Source organism: Nicotiana tomentosiformis, chromosome 1, assembly GCF_000390325.3.
Source record: "Nicotiana tomentosiformis chromosome 1, ASM39032v3, whole genome shotgun sequence".
Classification (NCBI taxonomy): domain Eukaryota; kingdom Viridiplantae; phylum Streptophyta; class Magnoliopsida; order Solanales; family Solanaceae; genus Nicotiana; species Nicotiana tomentosiformis.
In genome coordinates this window covers 7,154,507-7,169,736 of record NC_090812.1, presented here as the reverse complement: position 1 = coordinate 7,169,736, position 15,230 = coordinate 7,154,507, and the positions used below count along the sequence as shown (strand labels likewise).

The 15,230-nt window shown below is 35.0% G+C and overlaps 1 protein-coding gene and 1 long non-coding RNA gene across 22 annotated transcripts; one reads left to right on the top strand and one right to left on the bottom strand.

The window, feature by feature from the left end:
- Nucleotides 1-269: 269 nt before the first annotated feature.
- Nucleotides 270-704, top strand: LOC138897505 (RING-H2 finger protein ATL3-like). The gene has a single exon (XM_070183494.1). It carries the CDS (start codon nt 270-272, stop codon nt 702-704), a length of 435 nt encoding a protein of 144 aa, XP_070039595.1.
- A 5,200-nt stretch (nt 705-5,904) lies between these two features.
- On the bottom strand, nt 5,905-14,311 carry LOC138893176 (uncharacterized). Of its 21 annotated transcripts, none has more exons than XR_011408260.1 (6): nt 11,275-14,296; nt 10,450-11,191; nt 10,122-10,186; nt 9,708-9,873; nt 9,172-9,213; nt 5,905-6,246 (listed from the first exon to the last, which is right to left on the bottom strand). It is a non-coding gene; the product is annotated as an uncharacterized lncRNA (long non-coding RNA). The 21 variants fall into 21 exon arrangements; XR_011408265.1 differs by having other exon boundaries at nt 10,770-11,191; nt 11,275-14,281; XR_011408252.1 differs by adding an exon at nt 6,898-7,111 and having other exon boundaries at nt 9,708-11,191; nt 11,275-14,311.
- Nucleotides 14,312-15,230: the final 919 nt, after the last annotated feature.

Below are 15,230 nucleotides of genomic sequence, written 5' to 3'. Positions count from 1 at the left end.
CATATTTTACTAAATTATTTTTATTTCATAACAACATGTCTTGTTCATGTTTTACTAAGTTGCTTTTATTTTATAACAATAATAATTTTTTACGTAATTTTCAAATATGTAAATTTTGTTTCAAATAACTTAAACATCCACGTAAATCTTGAAAGTGATGGATATGATGACACATAGAAATATCCACGTACTCCATTATAGAATGTATTGTAGTGTCGGCAATAACGTGCTCTGAAAACACACACAGAGCACGATTACAGAATAAGGGCATGGATTTTCATTTTGAGCCATTAGCGACAGTCACAGCCGCCGCCGCCACCCTTTTCTTGATTTGCACTATCAAATTCCGGTGGTTCCGCCCTGATAATCACCTACCGCCGCCGTTCTCCGTGGAGGAGAACTACGACGGAGGTAGTTCCTGTGCCGTGTGCCTCAACGACGTGAGCGGCGGCGACATGTGCCGGAAACTGCCGAAATGCGACCATGTTTTTCACGTGGAATGCGTCGACGCTTGGCTACAGTCTAATTGGACGTGCCCACTTTGCAGAAGGCAAGTTACAGATCGTACTCCTAAGCAACAACGTGAAAACACAATCTTCTCTTTTCTATTCTCCCGTTGTGAAGATTTTCTGGTCAAGATTAATACTCATGCTGAAGAACTCATGACGGTTTTGTTTGAGAGCGGAGTTTTTGTCCATCCTTGAATCTTAATTCGGGTTTTTTTTCCTTTACAACCGATCGATGTTTTTCCATGTGTTATGAGGGCGGACTACTATCGCCGTCGCCTGTGGAGGAGTGTTCAATCATTTTCGCCCCATGTTGATGTTGCCCACGGGTTCAGGGATTTAGTGATTTAAAATTTTCTTCCCCTTAGCAGTGGTTAAATAGATTTTTTTTTTCTAGTTAACTGTTTGTATCAATGTTAGCATTATGGAATTTGGCATGATATTCATGGGAGGTAATGTTTTTTTCCTTTAAATTCTTTGAATTAATTGTTTAAATTTCGTGATATTAGAGTGATGCATATGTTTAACTAACTTATCCCTTTTATCACTGTATAGTAAAGAAATGAAGAATTATGTTACATTGGTCAAGAAAAAAAGAGAGTGAATTTTTTTGTTCTTTTCTTCTTTTGTTCCTTTTTTTTTTTTTTCCCTCAACGTTTGATTGGCAGAAAGAAATTAAGGAAACGGATAGAAAGTTGAAGAAAATTAGCTCCCTTCTTTGCTTGAATAAGACTTAAAGAAACCTATCAAACAAATGGTGAAATTTTATTTGAATGAGACAAGTGTATTTTGGGGCCCATGACTTTTTGTTGATTTCTCGTTTACTCTTTCTTCTCTCTTCTTTGTAACCCCAAAATCCTCTTGCTTCCTTCTTCCTTATTTCCATTTCACGAGGACTTCCTGCCCCCTGCCCCAAATCAATTCCCTTCCTCCCTTTTGTTTTTTCGTAATTCTTTTCCTCCTTTGCTAAATTCTGTTTCTACTTCTAGCACTTCAAACATTGATAGAGAAAAAGAGTAGAAAAGGAACAACAAAGAAGGAATAGGTAAGATAGAAACTCAAGAGACAGAGACTAAGAGGAAGAAAAATTTAACAATGAAGGGAAAAAAAAAGATGTGATGTAAAAACGAGACAATGAGATGGTACGGAAGAAGAGAGAGAGATTTGACAAGTGGGACCCATCCTAAAACACTTGTCAAGCATAGCATATGCACTCACCCAACTTTTGTTGGTTGAGTCTCCCATCAAATAAAGAGCATGTTTGGATTAGCAAAAAAAAAATACTTTTTATTTGGATGAACTTATTTTATAATTAAATAGTTACATATTTGTATAAAAGTGTTAGAAACTTAAAAAAATTATTGCAGTGTTTGATAAACAAGTATTTGTTATAAGCACCTAATTTTTTTATCATACTTGAATTTTTTCTCATTCATATCACCAATACCTCACTTCTCACTCCATCTTACCTCGTGTCCCTACCCCACTTTTCTTTGTCCCCATATTTGTCCCTCACACTTTGTCCCCACTCTACTTTCTCTTATCCATCGTGCTTGTCCCCATACTTGTCCCCACTCACAACCCCTCACATGTCTCCTCCTTCGTAAAAAGATCAGCCATGAACACCCCACATGTGGTCTCGGATTCCAGCTTCAAAAACAGTCCAAAAAACCAGTCAAAATCCAGTCACCAACACCACCTAAGAACACCATTCAAACCAGCAGTTTCAGTCATAGTAAATCCAGCCAAAAACTCTATTAAAACAATCGAAATTGCAACTTTTCCCCACGAATCAACTCCTTTAACACCCAAAATTCATCTGAAAAAATAGTTGAAATCACCACCATATAAAGCTCAAAAAATCAGCCGAATACAACCATAAAATAGCATCAAACGCCAGCAAATTTCAGCCCCAAAGCAATAAAAAATGCAGCACCATTAGCCCTCTAAAATACACCCATAAACGCGGCAAAGGTCCAACTTTGTCTTCCCGTTCAGTCTAGTCCGAGGTCGCCGCCAAGGTCGTAGTTCGTAGATCTGTTCGTGGTTCCAACAAAGTTTTCAATCATGGGTCTAGTGTTGTTGTAATAGCTGCTATTTGAACTTTATATAGTTTCTCTATGTATTGCAAATCTGAAATTACTTCACTCAAGGTCCATTTCTACTTTTGATATTTATTTCGTGCATGGCGTGATGTTTAATGTTGTTGAGCTTACACTACTGGTGCACTGTTTATATGTTTATGGTTTGATTTGTTCTTAGTTTGAAAAACTATTGTGATGCTATACTGATTTTCAGTTTCTCTCTTTATTAGCTTTACAACTGCAATCTAGTGGTAATCGTTATGGCTTTGGATTCAATTTGTGTGTTTCTAGTTATTTGTTAAATAAATCAGGTGAATAAGGTTTCATTATAATTGAACTTGGTTTAGAATTCACGAAGATTTGTTTGGTGTTTTACTGGTGGGTAAGTGCCTTTTCTCGTAAAATTAAAGTGTGTCGTGTGATTTAATTTGAAGTTGGGCCCATTTGAGTTACTCGATACAAGACTAAAATCAAATTTTGACTTACGAATACTTGCTTGGTTTTAAAAGTATGTGGGCAGAAGGAATTCAATTATGTGGGGTCCGTAGAAATGGATAACATGCTGACCTAATATTTTCATAATCTAGTCCAATTAATAACTCTAGTAATGTTGCTAGAATGTAGTGATCTCCGACTCCTTGCTTAATGTTATTTGACGTTAGACAATTAATTTCATCAATAAGATCATACTAATTTTCCACGATAATTTCATAAACATACCTCACAATTATCTCAAACTTAAGAAATGACGATTGAATGCGATAGTATGTTTTAGGCGCGCTCTTAAATCTAATATCGTGATTATGTATATGTACGCGTGACATAGTTACGATTTCAAAAAATAAAGGCAAGGTATGCGTCTGCGCAACTTTGACGAAACAATCTCAATAATAATAAAGTGTTCTTAATTGTGTACACATACGCGTGACATCAAACAAATGAATACACACACATGGTTCGTTTCAAGATAATTCCTTAATTACGAATAATCAACCAATAAAAGCGGATAGATAAAACATGAAAACCAATAAAACACAGTTTATCCAAAAATAATATAAGTCAAATATAGTTAATAAAGTGACCGTGCTAGAACCACGGGATTCGAGAAATGCCTTACACCTTCTCCCCGGTCAACAGAATTCCTTACTCGAACTTTGTTTTCGCATACCAATAATAATATAGTCAAACTTTCTTTTGACTAGGGATTCAAATAAAAGGTGACTTAGAACACCCAAAAACTCAATTCCAAGTGGCGACTCTGTAAATAAAATATTCTGTACTCAAGTTTGTCACTTTAATTGAGAAAATTCTTTAACCCACAACAATCCATAAAATACATATATCTTTTGGGGGGTAAAAAGGGGTGTGACACTGGTAAGCAATATTTTCTGTTAAAAAGACAAAAATAGAGTAAATTGAACGACTAATAAAGAAATGATGTCATACAAATTGGAGTTAAGTATTAGACCATATGAAAGAGTATATAGAAATGGAGTAAATTGGGCAACTACACAAATCAAGAATCTATAGTACATCCTAGAAATAAATCATAGTAGTATTTAATTTTAATGGGTAAAAATTTAATACCAAGACCTGTTTATGATATTCATAATTCCAAAACTTTGAAAACACACCAGGGATTGAAATTCAACAAGAATATTATACTTACGTGGACCGGAGAGGCTTTCAAAATTAGAGTTGAAGTTGGGGAAAGTTACGGAAGAAGAGGAAGAAGAAAGCAGAGGCTGCAATTTCGGGAGAAAGAAGAAAGCAAAGGCTGCAATTTCGAGTTTTTTTTCTACTGAGGGGTAATTTCGGGATTAAAAAAATATAAGGATACGAATGTAATATCTTTGGTCAAATCAATATGACTTTTAAGCTAATTTCGAAAAAGTTAGGTCTACCCAACTTGTTGGTTTTGGCTTTTTTTTAAAGCAAATTTTACCTTTTTTAAGCCATTTTTTTATTGCCAAATACTCAAGTTAAAAGTGATTAAAAGCTGATTTGCCCATCCAGGCTCAAAATTTCTCAAACAAATGCAAAAGCTTGTGTAACATATCATAGATATATGAGCACATAGAATCCGTAGTCTTTGACCATCATTTTGGTTACGTAGTCACCGAAAAAATAAAAGAAAAAAGAAAAAAAATTGTGAATACTATGTGAAGTATAAATGTTATATTTTGGTTTGAGGACATGTTACGATGATATTAGTTATGCTAATATTATCTTGGTACTATCTTTAATTATGAAATAACTTATTTCAAAATTAATAACCAAACAAAGAAACTAAATTTTTATGCCAAAATTATTTAACTTTATCTATCATACCAAACGACCCCTAGTGATGCCAATAATTGTAGTAAGGTCGGCATTGAACTTTTGACCTTTTTCTTTTGGTGATTCATATCTAAAACGTTTTCTTCTGTTCAATGTAACTAGAGTCTAGAATGTAGTGCCAGGATAAGACATGTGCTTATTAACCCAAAAAGACAAAAAAAAAAAAAAAAAAAAAAAAAAAGAGGAGACATGTGCCTTATCCAATCCAAAAATATCTAATTACACGTATGCTCCTTTAATATTGTCAATATATTAATATGATGTAAATTACATACACATGGTAAATAATATTTACATTATTAAATTATTTAATTGATTATAACAACTTTCATTTTAGTTTTTGGATTATCATATTAGACTCGATAGGAATATTTTATCTATTGTTGTAGTCTAAATTCTATTTGACAATATCAATGAACATTACTTATTAAACCCTTAAGTATAGCAATATTTTTGGAGACTCTAGCACGATTTATGTTAACAACAATGCAACTTAAACACTTCAATTCATGCGAACAAAGATCAACTTAAATCTCTGGTGATTTAAGCATAGCAATAATACGAAGCAAAAGGAAACAGAACCTACTTGATTCGGTAACAACAAAACAAGCATTAAGGTTGAAAGTTGAAACACATCCTTGGCAGTCCCTGCTAAAACTCTCAGATATAAAGCGAGAGTTTATACTTACCAAATAATTGATATATCAATTGATTCTGCATATTTGTTTTGCTAAAATTTACTTTTCACCTCTTCCAAAAATCCTTATTGTTGTTTTAACAAAGATACATTATTTTTTCAAAACTCACACGTTTGAGTCACTTCCAAATGTGCTCACGCAAGAACATAAATTAAAGGAACTACAACAGCATCTCTAGATCCTCATAAAAATTCAACCAAATTTCAGAATCATATAATTCTATTAACATAGGCGTTGGGACAATTAGAGCTGAAAGCTAAGGTGAGAAAAGCAGTCTCAAGCAGCAACAGGAAAAAACCTTCATAACTGACTTATCATTATTGTCTACAATATTAAGGATAAACATTCACAGTCCATGGCATTGTGTGGGTTGATTTATATTATCTTCTTACTAGAACTATTTAGAGCTTTAGCCTTCACAAGTCTCCACATGCAACAATAATAAAATAACACTAAGATCAGTGACACAATCAGAAACAACGACCTTGTCAACCTTGTCTTCAGGCACATCCTTAATAACCTTCTGCAGACCTTTATACTTATCCTTCAATCATCAACCATGAAGAGAACCCTATAGTCCTTCTGCATCCCAACTAATTTAGGTGTTCCTGCTATATGCTGATAAAGAAGTCAGACCAATGTTTTGAATAGCGTGAGGCGACAAAAAGCGATGACGGACCGCTTCACTGAGGCGAAAAGCGTAGCGCTCGCCTTTTTTATGTGAAACGCCAATTAATACAAAAAAATAAAATATTGAATTTGCATATATAAATAACTAAAAATTCAATAACAATAGCATATTAATAAATATATAAATTCAAAAACTCAATAGATAGAAATCAAATATTTTAATATACTGTTTATAGAGAGAAATTAATTGTAATTAAAGAGAGAAAATAACAGTTAATTGTAATTGTAATTATAGAGAGAAGTTAATATGCAAGTAATTGTTTACTAAACTGGAAAAAAAAAAATCAAAAGAGAAGCAGAAGAAGAAAGAAGAGCAGAAGCGAAAACAGAGGTGAAAGAAAAGAAAGAAAGAATATTTTGGCTGGAAATCAGTTGTTGCCGGAAAGAAGAAGAAGAAGAACAAAGAAGACTTAATACCTGAAAAAGAAAAAGAAAAGAAAGAAGAAAGAAGAGAGGCTTACTGCCGGAAAAGACGCCGGAAAAACAGAGGCTTACTGCCGGGAAAAACAGAAGCTTACTGCCGGAAAAAACAGAAAGAGAAAAGAAGAAGAAAAGAAGAAAAGAAGAAGAAAGAGGCACCTGGGAGTCGAGAAAACCCTAATTTTTATTTAAGCCTTCTTTTTTTCAAAAAACGACGCCTCTGTCGCCTCGCCGGCGCTTTTTAAAAACGCATCGCAACAGACCAAAAAAAAGTCTGAGCCTCGCTTCGCGTCGCTACTCGCTATTAGTGACGTAGCGAGCGCTATTTACAACACTGAGTCAGACATAGCCATTAAATCTAGGCAATTAACACCTGTATTTTCAAGATATAGGCAATTGAGTTGGCTTGAATTAAGGAAAAACAGAGCTGAATTGAATTGTTTGTCAATAAAATTCAAGTAGGAAAGGAAAACACTGAATGACGAACTCCTTAGAACAACTTAAGGTACCACAAAAACCTGTAGCACAACTTTTGAAGTCAATGCTCAGAAGTCTCCAGAATACCAGCGACTTCAACATTAAATCAATTTCCATCAGTAAATATACAAATTGTATACATTTTTTTGGCTATTATTTTTATAGCGGCTATATAGTGTCATTTTCTCATTGAAAACTGGCACATAAGCGGATATTTTCAAGGTCAAAATTTTAGAAGACATTATCTAAAAATAAGGAATTAAAGTGATAATTTGTGTAATCCAATAAAAGGAGAGGAAATATTTTGCTTCATGAATCAGAGTTGGGTAACACCGTTAGTTTTTGAACATTTTGTGTCAGTGAATAGACTAAAGGTGCTTCACTTTAGCATACTTAAGGGACTAAATATGCCCGGGGTTATATTTGAGGGACCAAAATAGACCTACCCTCAAAGATAAGGGACAATATTGGTCAAAAACTCTACAGGTGACTTCATATTCAATGTTCGTCATTTTCATCTGTAAAACAATATGTTACATGTGAAATCACATAATCACCTGTGATTCAAAATATATAGAGCTCCGCACAAATTTGATGCCAAGTTAATTACTCTAGCTTCAGGTCTAGCTCTTTTAGCAAAAAACTTTCACCTGTCTATGATTTTTTTTTTTCTTGCTCTCATAAATACCATATTTCTTTCACATTTTAGTACTAAAAGTCAGGAGATGCTGCTAAAGCCCTTTTACGTAGTAGAAACTAAAGCTTCTAGTGAATCACCGTCAAAGTCAGGCCTAAGGCTTGATAAAGTAGGTTATCATAAGACTAAGAAAATCCAAACAATGTGACATAAAAAGAAATTTCAGCACCATGATAGTGAACTGATTTGAGTAATCACTAAATTGATTGGGACTTTTAAACTTGTTAACCTACTCCACACCTTCACAACTATCTTTGCAGCAAGTTTTGTCGGTAAAGCTCTGCAAGACTATGTTGCCAAATCCAATGATAAAGCATCCCATATACCATCAGAGCCTATTATAAGCCTTCCCCAGCATTTGACGCTACTAAAAGAAGAAAGCAATATCTCTTTTAGGAAGCTGGTACTCCTGTTCCAAGCACCATTGCTCTCTTCTTCTCTTATTCTGATTCACTCTCTTTAATTTGTTTTTCACTTTCTACAGTTGACTAATTCATTCAAAAGCATCAACCACTAACATTATCTACAGAGATGATGAGAAAACCAAGTATACCACAAAGAGAACCTTTTTTTTTGTTGATAATATACACAAGAGAACCTGTCCTAGTTAATAAACATTAACATGAGATAAAAGATACTTGAAGCTCCTAAAAGCATGTATCTAGAGAGTTGTCATTGTTTCTTCTTTTAAGATTTAGGTAGTCAATCCGTAGTATGACAAGAGTGGGTTGCTCTAGTGGTGAGCACCATCCACTTCCAACCAAGAGGTTGTGAGTTCGAGTCACCCCAAGAGCAAGGTGGGGAGTTCTTGGAGGGAGGGAGTGAAGGTCTATCGGAAACAGCCTCTCTACCCCCAGGGAGGGAGGGAGTGAAGGTCTATCGGAAACAGCCTCTCTATCCCAGGGTAGGGGTAAGGTCTGCGTACACACTACCCTCCTCAGACCCCACTAGTGAGATTATACTGGGTTGTTGTTGTTGTTGTTGTTGTAGTCAATCCGTAGTATCTTTGTATGTAGATTTGTGATCTAAAAGCTTGTAACTTTTGTCAAATTATTTATAATTTAGTACATTTTTGAAGTGGTGATAAGTTACATCTAATTTTTGTTGTTGATAAAAAGTTAAACAAATAGTAGTAACACTGCAATAGAGATATACTTGAAGCAAATGGAATATTTTTCAAAGAATAATTTCTTTAACACTGGCACATAACAAATAACACACTATATAATTTACTAATTTTGTAGAAGTAAATAATGTACCTTTTGACTCAGTGGATGATGGATGTGTATGTTGCAGAATACCTATGGAAACAGAAAAGGAAAAAAAATAACTCGTTTCAGTCATATGGTCAAACGCCTTGAGTGCACCAAAATTCTTCTACGTTCCATTGCTACTTTTGGAAAATATTCACACTCATGTGTGGAATATACAAAGAAATATGAAAAACTTGATAAGCAGAAAGAATCCAATATCAGTAATCTCGAAGAAAATAGAATCACAATTCTACTGCCAAGTTCATCCTCGAAGAACCCATTTACTCTCCAAACAATCAACACACACCAGAAACAACAGTATATCACAAACATGCATATTTTAATATTATAGAAGAGCTGGTATCATCCGTAAATTCTACACCCCAACTGAACACTGCACACTTTCCTCAAAAAATATTTACAATCAGATTTTGAGAGAAACAGAGACGAATTGTAACCAAATGGAGAAACTTTAGACGGAAACCAAGTGAAGGCCAAGAAGCAGCATAATAGAAATGAAGAATGTAGGAAGAAGTAAATACCTTTCAGCACTTTTTCGAGGGAGGAATTTTTATTTCCATCCCATGCTTATGCTTGTGGTAGGAAGTATTGCCTCTGTGTTGTGTGGCGGTCCTCTCCTTCCTCTATACCGATGAGTATTATTTTATGTTTGCTTCCCGCTGCAACGTCCATGGTAATGGATGCCATCTGTGGGTTGATCACATTATCTTTGTCCATAAAAGACAAAACAAATAGCTTTTCTATATTGCATCCTGATTCTTAGTAAACATCCTTTTCATTTGAATATTAAATATCTTGCCAGACAGTTATTTGGACGTTCGCAAGGGGCAAAATTTGCTTCTAGAAGGATGACATTAGTTATTATGTATCAAAAGACGGTCATCTTGCAGTAGCTACTTGTTTGTGGCTTTTTGAAGTTTAAGAGCAATACGTACCTCAACATTACATATATCATAAATCTCTTACGGAGTGAGAAGTAACATTTTTGCTGCAGGATCGTCTGAAATCAAGTTAAGCCTATGAAAATTCAGGCTCGCGTGCAATATATCAAATGATAGATATAGAAATGACACACAAAAACTGCGTAAGTGTTCATTACTGTTGTTCGTATAATGAGCTAAGCAAGAAATTGAGACCTCTATGCCCTTCTAGAAGAAGACAAATTTCAGACGGAAACAGAAAGAGTGCTGGGAATGTGGAAATTGAAAGAAGGAAAGTAAAAACATCAAGAATCTATAGAAACGCTTTAAATAAAAAGGATACATCCATTTTTTACCGTTGGTTTTTACTCACTTTGCTCTGTAATGTGTTCATGTTTTCACTCTCTTCCCCTATTTCTCTCAAACAAAGCCAAACATCCAAGGAGATATTTTTGCAGTTCATACGATGTGTTATCTTTTTTGAACTCCTGAGAGTAAAAGCACCATTCACGACTTCTAAAAGTTTTAAGAGAAGAAGACACATGTAACGTATTGACCTAAGCCTCTATCTAAGAAAAATAACAATATTGCATTTGTGATGGGTGAAAAATAGATCATATTAAACTGGAAACAGTTGTGTCGAAGAATCTTGTAGTATTTTACCTGGGTACTATAAGCTGGGTGGATCGATGACAGTTAGTGCAGTAAAACTATCTCCATGAAGTAGTTCTTGTAAAGATCTGCTTGCAATCTTGAACAGGCTAAGAAACAGAACTGCTAGTTCTCATTTGGTAGTGCGAGTTCAGCTTCTATGTGAAATATTTGGCCTCATAAAATTTAGGAACGTCAAATCTTCATTTTTTTGTGATTACAAAAAGCAATTAAAAATTCAGAGGAATACATATAAATTTTTATTGTTCTTACAGGCATAATCATTCACCTAGTGAAGCTGACTTTTCCGATCCGATCGACAGTTCATTTTGATCTCTCAGTTGCTATTCTCTTAAATTTCTCTACCGAGTGAGTTCTTTCCCTCATTTAGCCCCTGATTTGAAGGTGGACATAGAGAATTTTGTTTTGTTTTCCTGTTGATAATTATCAATAGCTAAGTAGCATCATGTTTAACAAAGGGAAATCTAGCAACAACACATAAATGAAAGATACCAACCTTGATCTAACAGTCTCGTCAGCTCTAAGCCCAATAGGTTCCAAGAAATGAAATAGTCTCGTCAGCTCTAACAGTTTTAGATTCAAAGCACCAAGAGCAGCCAACATAGCCCAATGGGTATGCATTATATATTGCTTGAAATGCCAAAATCAGCAAAATCCGAACATGGGAAGATGAAATAGAGACGAAAGAGAGACGGAAGAAGGCGATGAACAGATAGCAAGCAAGAAAGAAATCCATAAAACAGGAGGTCATAGACATACATAAGCAGCATATGCCACAGAGAAGCTGGAATCAAAATGGAGAAATTTGAATAAAAAATCAGAAGCGAAAGCGATAAATATTAGGAGGAAAAATTGAAAGAGGATTCGTGTCATCGGAAAAGAGCAGCAGCTCATAAGGGTTAATGAAAAGTCTAAATTACCCTCAGTTTTTATTTAAATGACAAGAAGCAGACACGTCGAAACTCCCAGCTCTTCTATAACATTAATAGATGTGCATGGCCCGTGAACAACACGGGCCCAACAATTTAATCTGGAATTTACTCAACCAATGCTAAGATAAAAAGTTTCTTTTTCAGATGCTAACAACATGTTCTCCTCTAACCCAGCAAGATAAATCTGAATATATACTTCACAACAGAAAAGGACTCATTTTTCTTTCAAAACAGCTCTTGTTCCTGTCAAGTCAAACTGTCCATATGATGCATAAGGGAATTTGCTTCCGCGTCTTCTTCAACATTCTATCCTTGCCTTGAACCTGCAAACTGTCAAGTAGCTCCTTAAAATTTTGTGGCATCACCCAATGCACCCTAAAATATATTTAGAAATAGAGTCCATATTATCCAAGTGTGTTTGCAATGCAGAAGCAAGTGGCTTACTATTTCAGTGTCAAATTCTCACAAAAAAGCATCTATTGCATAAGTTATACTCTCTCCTCTGCAAGTTAAGACATGCGCCACGCGCGGCAATCTACCAAAAACATACAATCTTAGATGGCGCTTTAGTTCTCCACAGCATTTTCCAAGGCCAGTGAATTTCAGAATCACCTACTTATTTTCTCAGTACTTCATAACAGCATTTCACAGAGACATTTACATTCTTGCTTGCTGACCATAACATGGAACCTCCTTGCCTTCTTCAACTGCTATAACATGTAATAGCTACATGAAATCACCAACTTTATCCATGTCACTAATTACAAGCCAGTGATGAAAGAAGTAGTTATAAACATTTTAGGAGATTGAATTTCATGTAGGACGTAGTCAAAATAGTCATTGCTAAGATAAAAAGTCTCTTCTTCAGATGAACATTAGTCATTAATTAAAGCCTATGATGAAAGTACTTCTTATGAACATTTCAGGAAATTAGAATTTCATGTTAAATTTTTCTTCAATTGCAGTCTTTAAATGCAGCTGTCCATCTTCAAAGACAAATTTTGTGAACATTTTATCTCAGGCATAACACTCATGTAGAACACATATATATTTAATATATATGTGTTCAATGGAGGAGTTTGCCTTGGCAGTTTCAAGCTCGTGCTGACATTCAAGAGCTATATAAGCAAGCTACTCTTATATCACGGACAACGATGTTGTCAACACACAATAGCAGCTCTGAATAACTTTTTGCTGGTACAATCACTCTGTTGTGGACTTCTAATAAACGTGATTGGAAGCGATGATTTAAGCCTCTTTCTTCTTCTTCTTCTTATATGGCGTTTAAAGAGCGTGACCGTTCTTGCGCCAACATATATATGCATCCAATGGCATAGAGTGATGTGCCAGCATGAACCGCTTAGTCTCAAAGAGTTCAATCTCCTTACGCGCGCCATTGATGACACTTTGCTCTCCTCTTATTCTTCATTGGGGTTAAGCTCCCTTACCGAGGCTCTTCAACAAGTTAATAATTTTGGTTTGACGAATGCTATTGGGAAAAACATAACCTTCCCAGGCAGGAAGGGTGTCACACATAATCACCAAAATGCATGATAATACTTATCAAAAGCTACTGCTTATCAAGTCAGATCAACAAATAAAGTTTCCATAAAAGGGGACAATATATTGTGAAAGGAACTAAGTGTCAAGATTACCCACAGTGCTGTAAACACTGCTTGGAGGAGAACATCAACAATAAAACCAGCCAACATTTCAAACACAAATTATTCACCAAGAGTCTAGGAATTATATTATGTTGTAATACAACAATAACAGAGTGTTTGATGCGAGAATATAAACATAGTAAGCACAACCTTGATAATTACAGTCACTTGTCTCAAACAACTCAAACGAGCGGTTGAATACAATTGGCCTCAGATATTGTATATTCTTTAATTGCAAAAATAAATAGAATTGAAATAGCTGAAATCCAGTTCAATAAAATTTGAAATCATTACTCATTTAGCAGGCTACATATTAGTATTAGCGTTACCAATTACTGGTTAAAGAAAGATAAAAGTAACAAAAAGGAGCAGTAAAACAAACTTTTGAACTATGTGAATACCTTAATGGATCCAAGATCTAGGTCAGAAATTCGGCGGATGATAACTTGGATTTCGTAAATTAGCCAAAGCTGAAGCATGTGCGATATGAGAACTCATAATATCAATAGATACTGGTAGAATCACCTGTTAACAAGGGGAAATCTAGCAATAACACATAAATGAAAGATACCATCCTTGATCTAACAGTCTCGTCAGCTCTAACCCCAATCGGTTCCGCAAACTGAAATAGTCTCGTCAGCTCTAACAGGTCTGGATTCAAAGCACCGAGAGCAACCAACATAGCCCAATGGGTAATTCATTATATATTGCTTGAAATGCCAAAATCAGCAAAATCGCAACATGGGAAGATGAAATAGAGATGATAGAGAGGCAGAAGAAGGCGATGAGTGTTCAAAATCAAACCCAAACCGAAAATCAAACAGCAAAAGTGGGTTAATGGTTATTGGTATCGGGTTAACCGTTTAACGAACGGAAAACGGATTAAAATTATTTTATTAACGGCTTATCGTTTGGGGCGAATTATTTAATTTTCTTAACGGATAATCCGATAATCCGTTAAGAATATATATATTTATCCATATTACTACTATATTTATTTTTTATCTTTTTAGTTTGAGTGGGACACCTAGCTTTTCCTTTAGATTTATTTTCTAATTTTCCGTTCTTCTAAATCCTAATCCCTTTCCCACTTGATTAACATTTAACATTTACAATAGTCCCCTTTAGAAACCTTAGCATCTAAAGTTCTAAACCCAACAGCTAGCCCTCTGGCCCCTCTCGCCTATCCCTCTAGCAAGAAATTCTCAAACAACAACCACGCACAGTCGCACACAAGCATAGCCAGCAGAGCAAGGAAGAAGGAAAGAGGAAGTCAAAAAATGTATGGCCATGCTTTGCAAGTTAAAGATTCATAATCAATTCTAATCATTCGTTTCTTCACTTCAATTGAAAATCGGGTTGATTTTCAGTTAAAGAATGCTATAACACAAGCCTGGATAATATTTGAGTTGATAAATATTTGGTTGATATTCAGTTAAAGAATGAAGTTTTTCTATATGAGTTGATAAATAGGGATAGCTTTTCCATTACTTATTAGCAGAATCTTTAATTGAATTTTCTCAAACTAACTATTGTTCTGTCTTAATTTGATCTTGTGTCTTTCTGCAGATAGTTCCTTAATTTGTAGCATGGCTGAAGATATACAAAGTCATAAGGTGATGGGTGAAAGTGGAGCTTCTAATTCAAATGCAATAAGTCAAGCTGAAACAACAGAGTCAAATATAACCATGATAAGTGCAGGTTTATTGCTTTGTGAAGCATATGTAATAGCTTTGTCTATCATGATAAGTGCAGGTTTATAGTATCACCAGATACTCATGTTAACACTCATGCTATCTGATTCTAAAGTATTCTAAACTATCCTATCTATGAGTTTGGTGAGAAGATATTCTAAA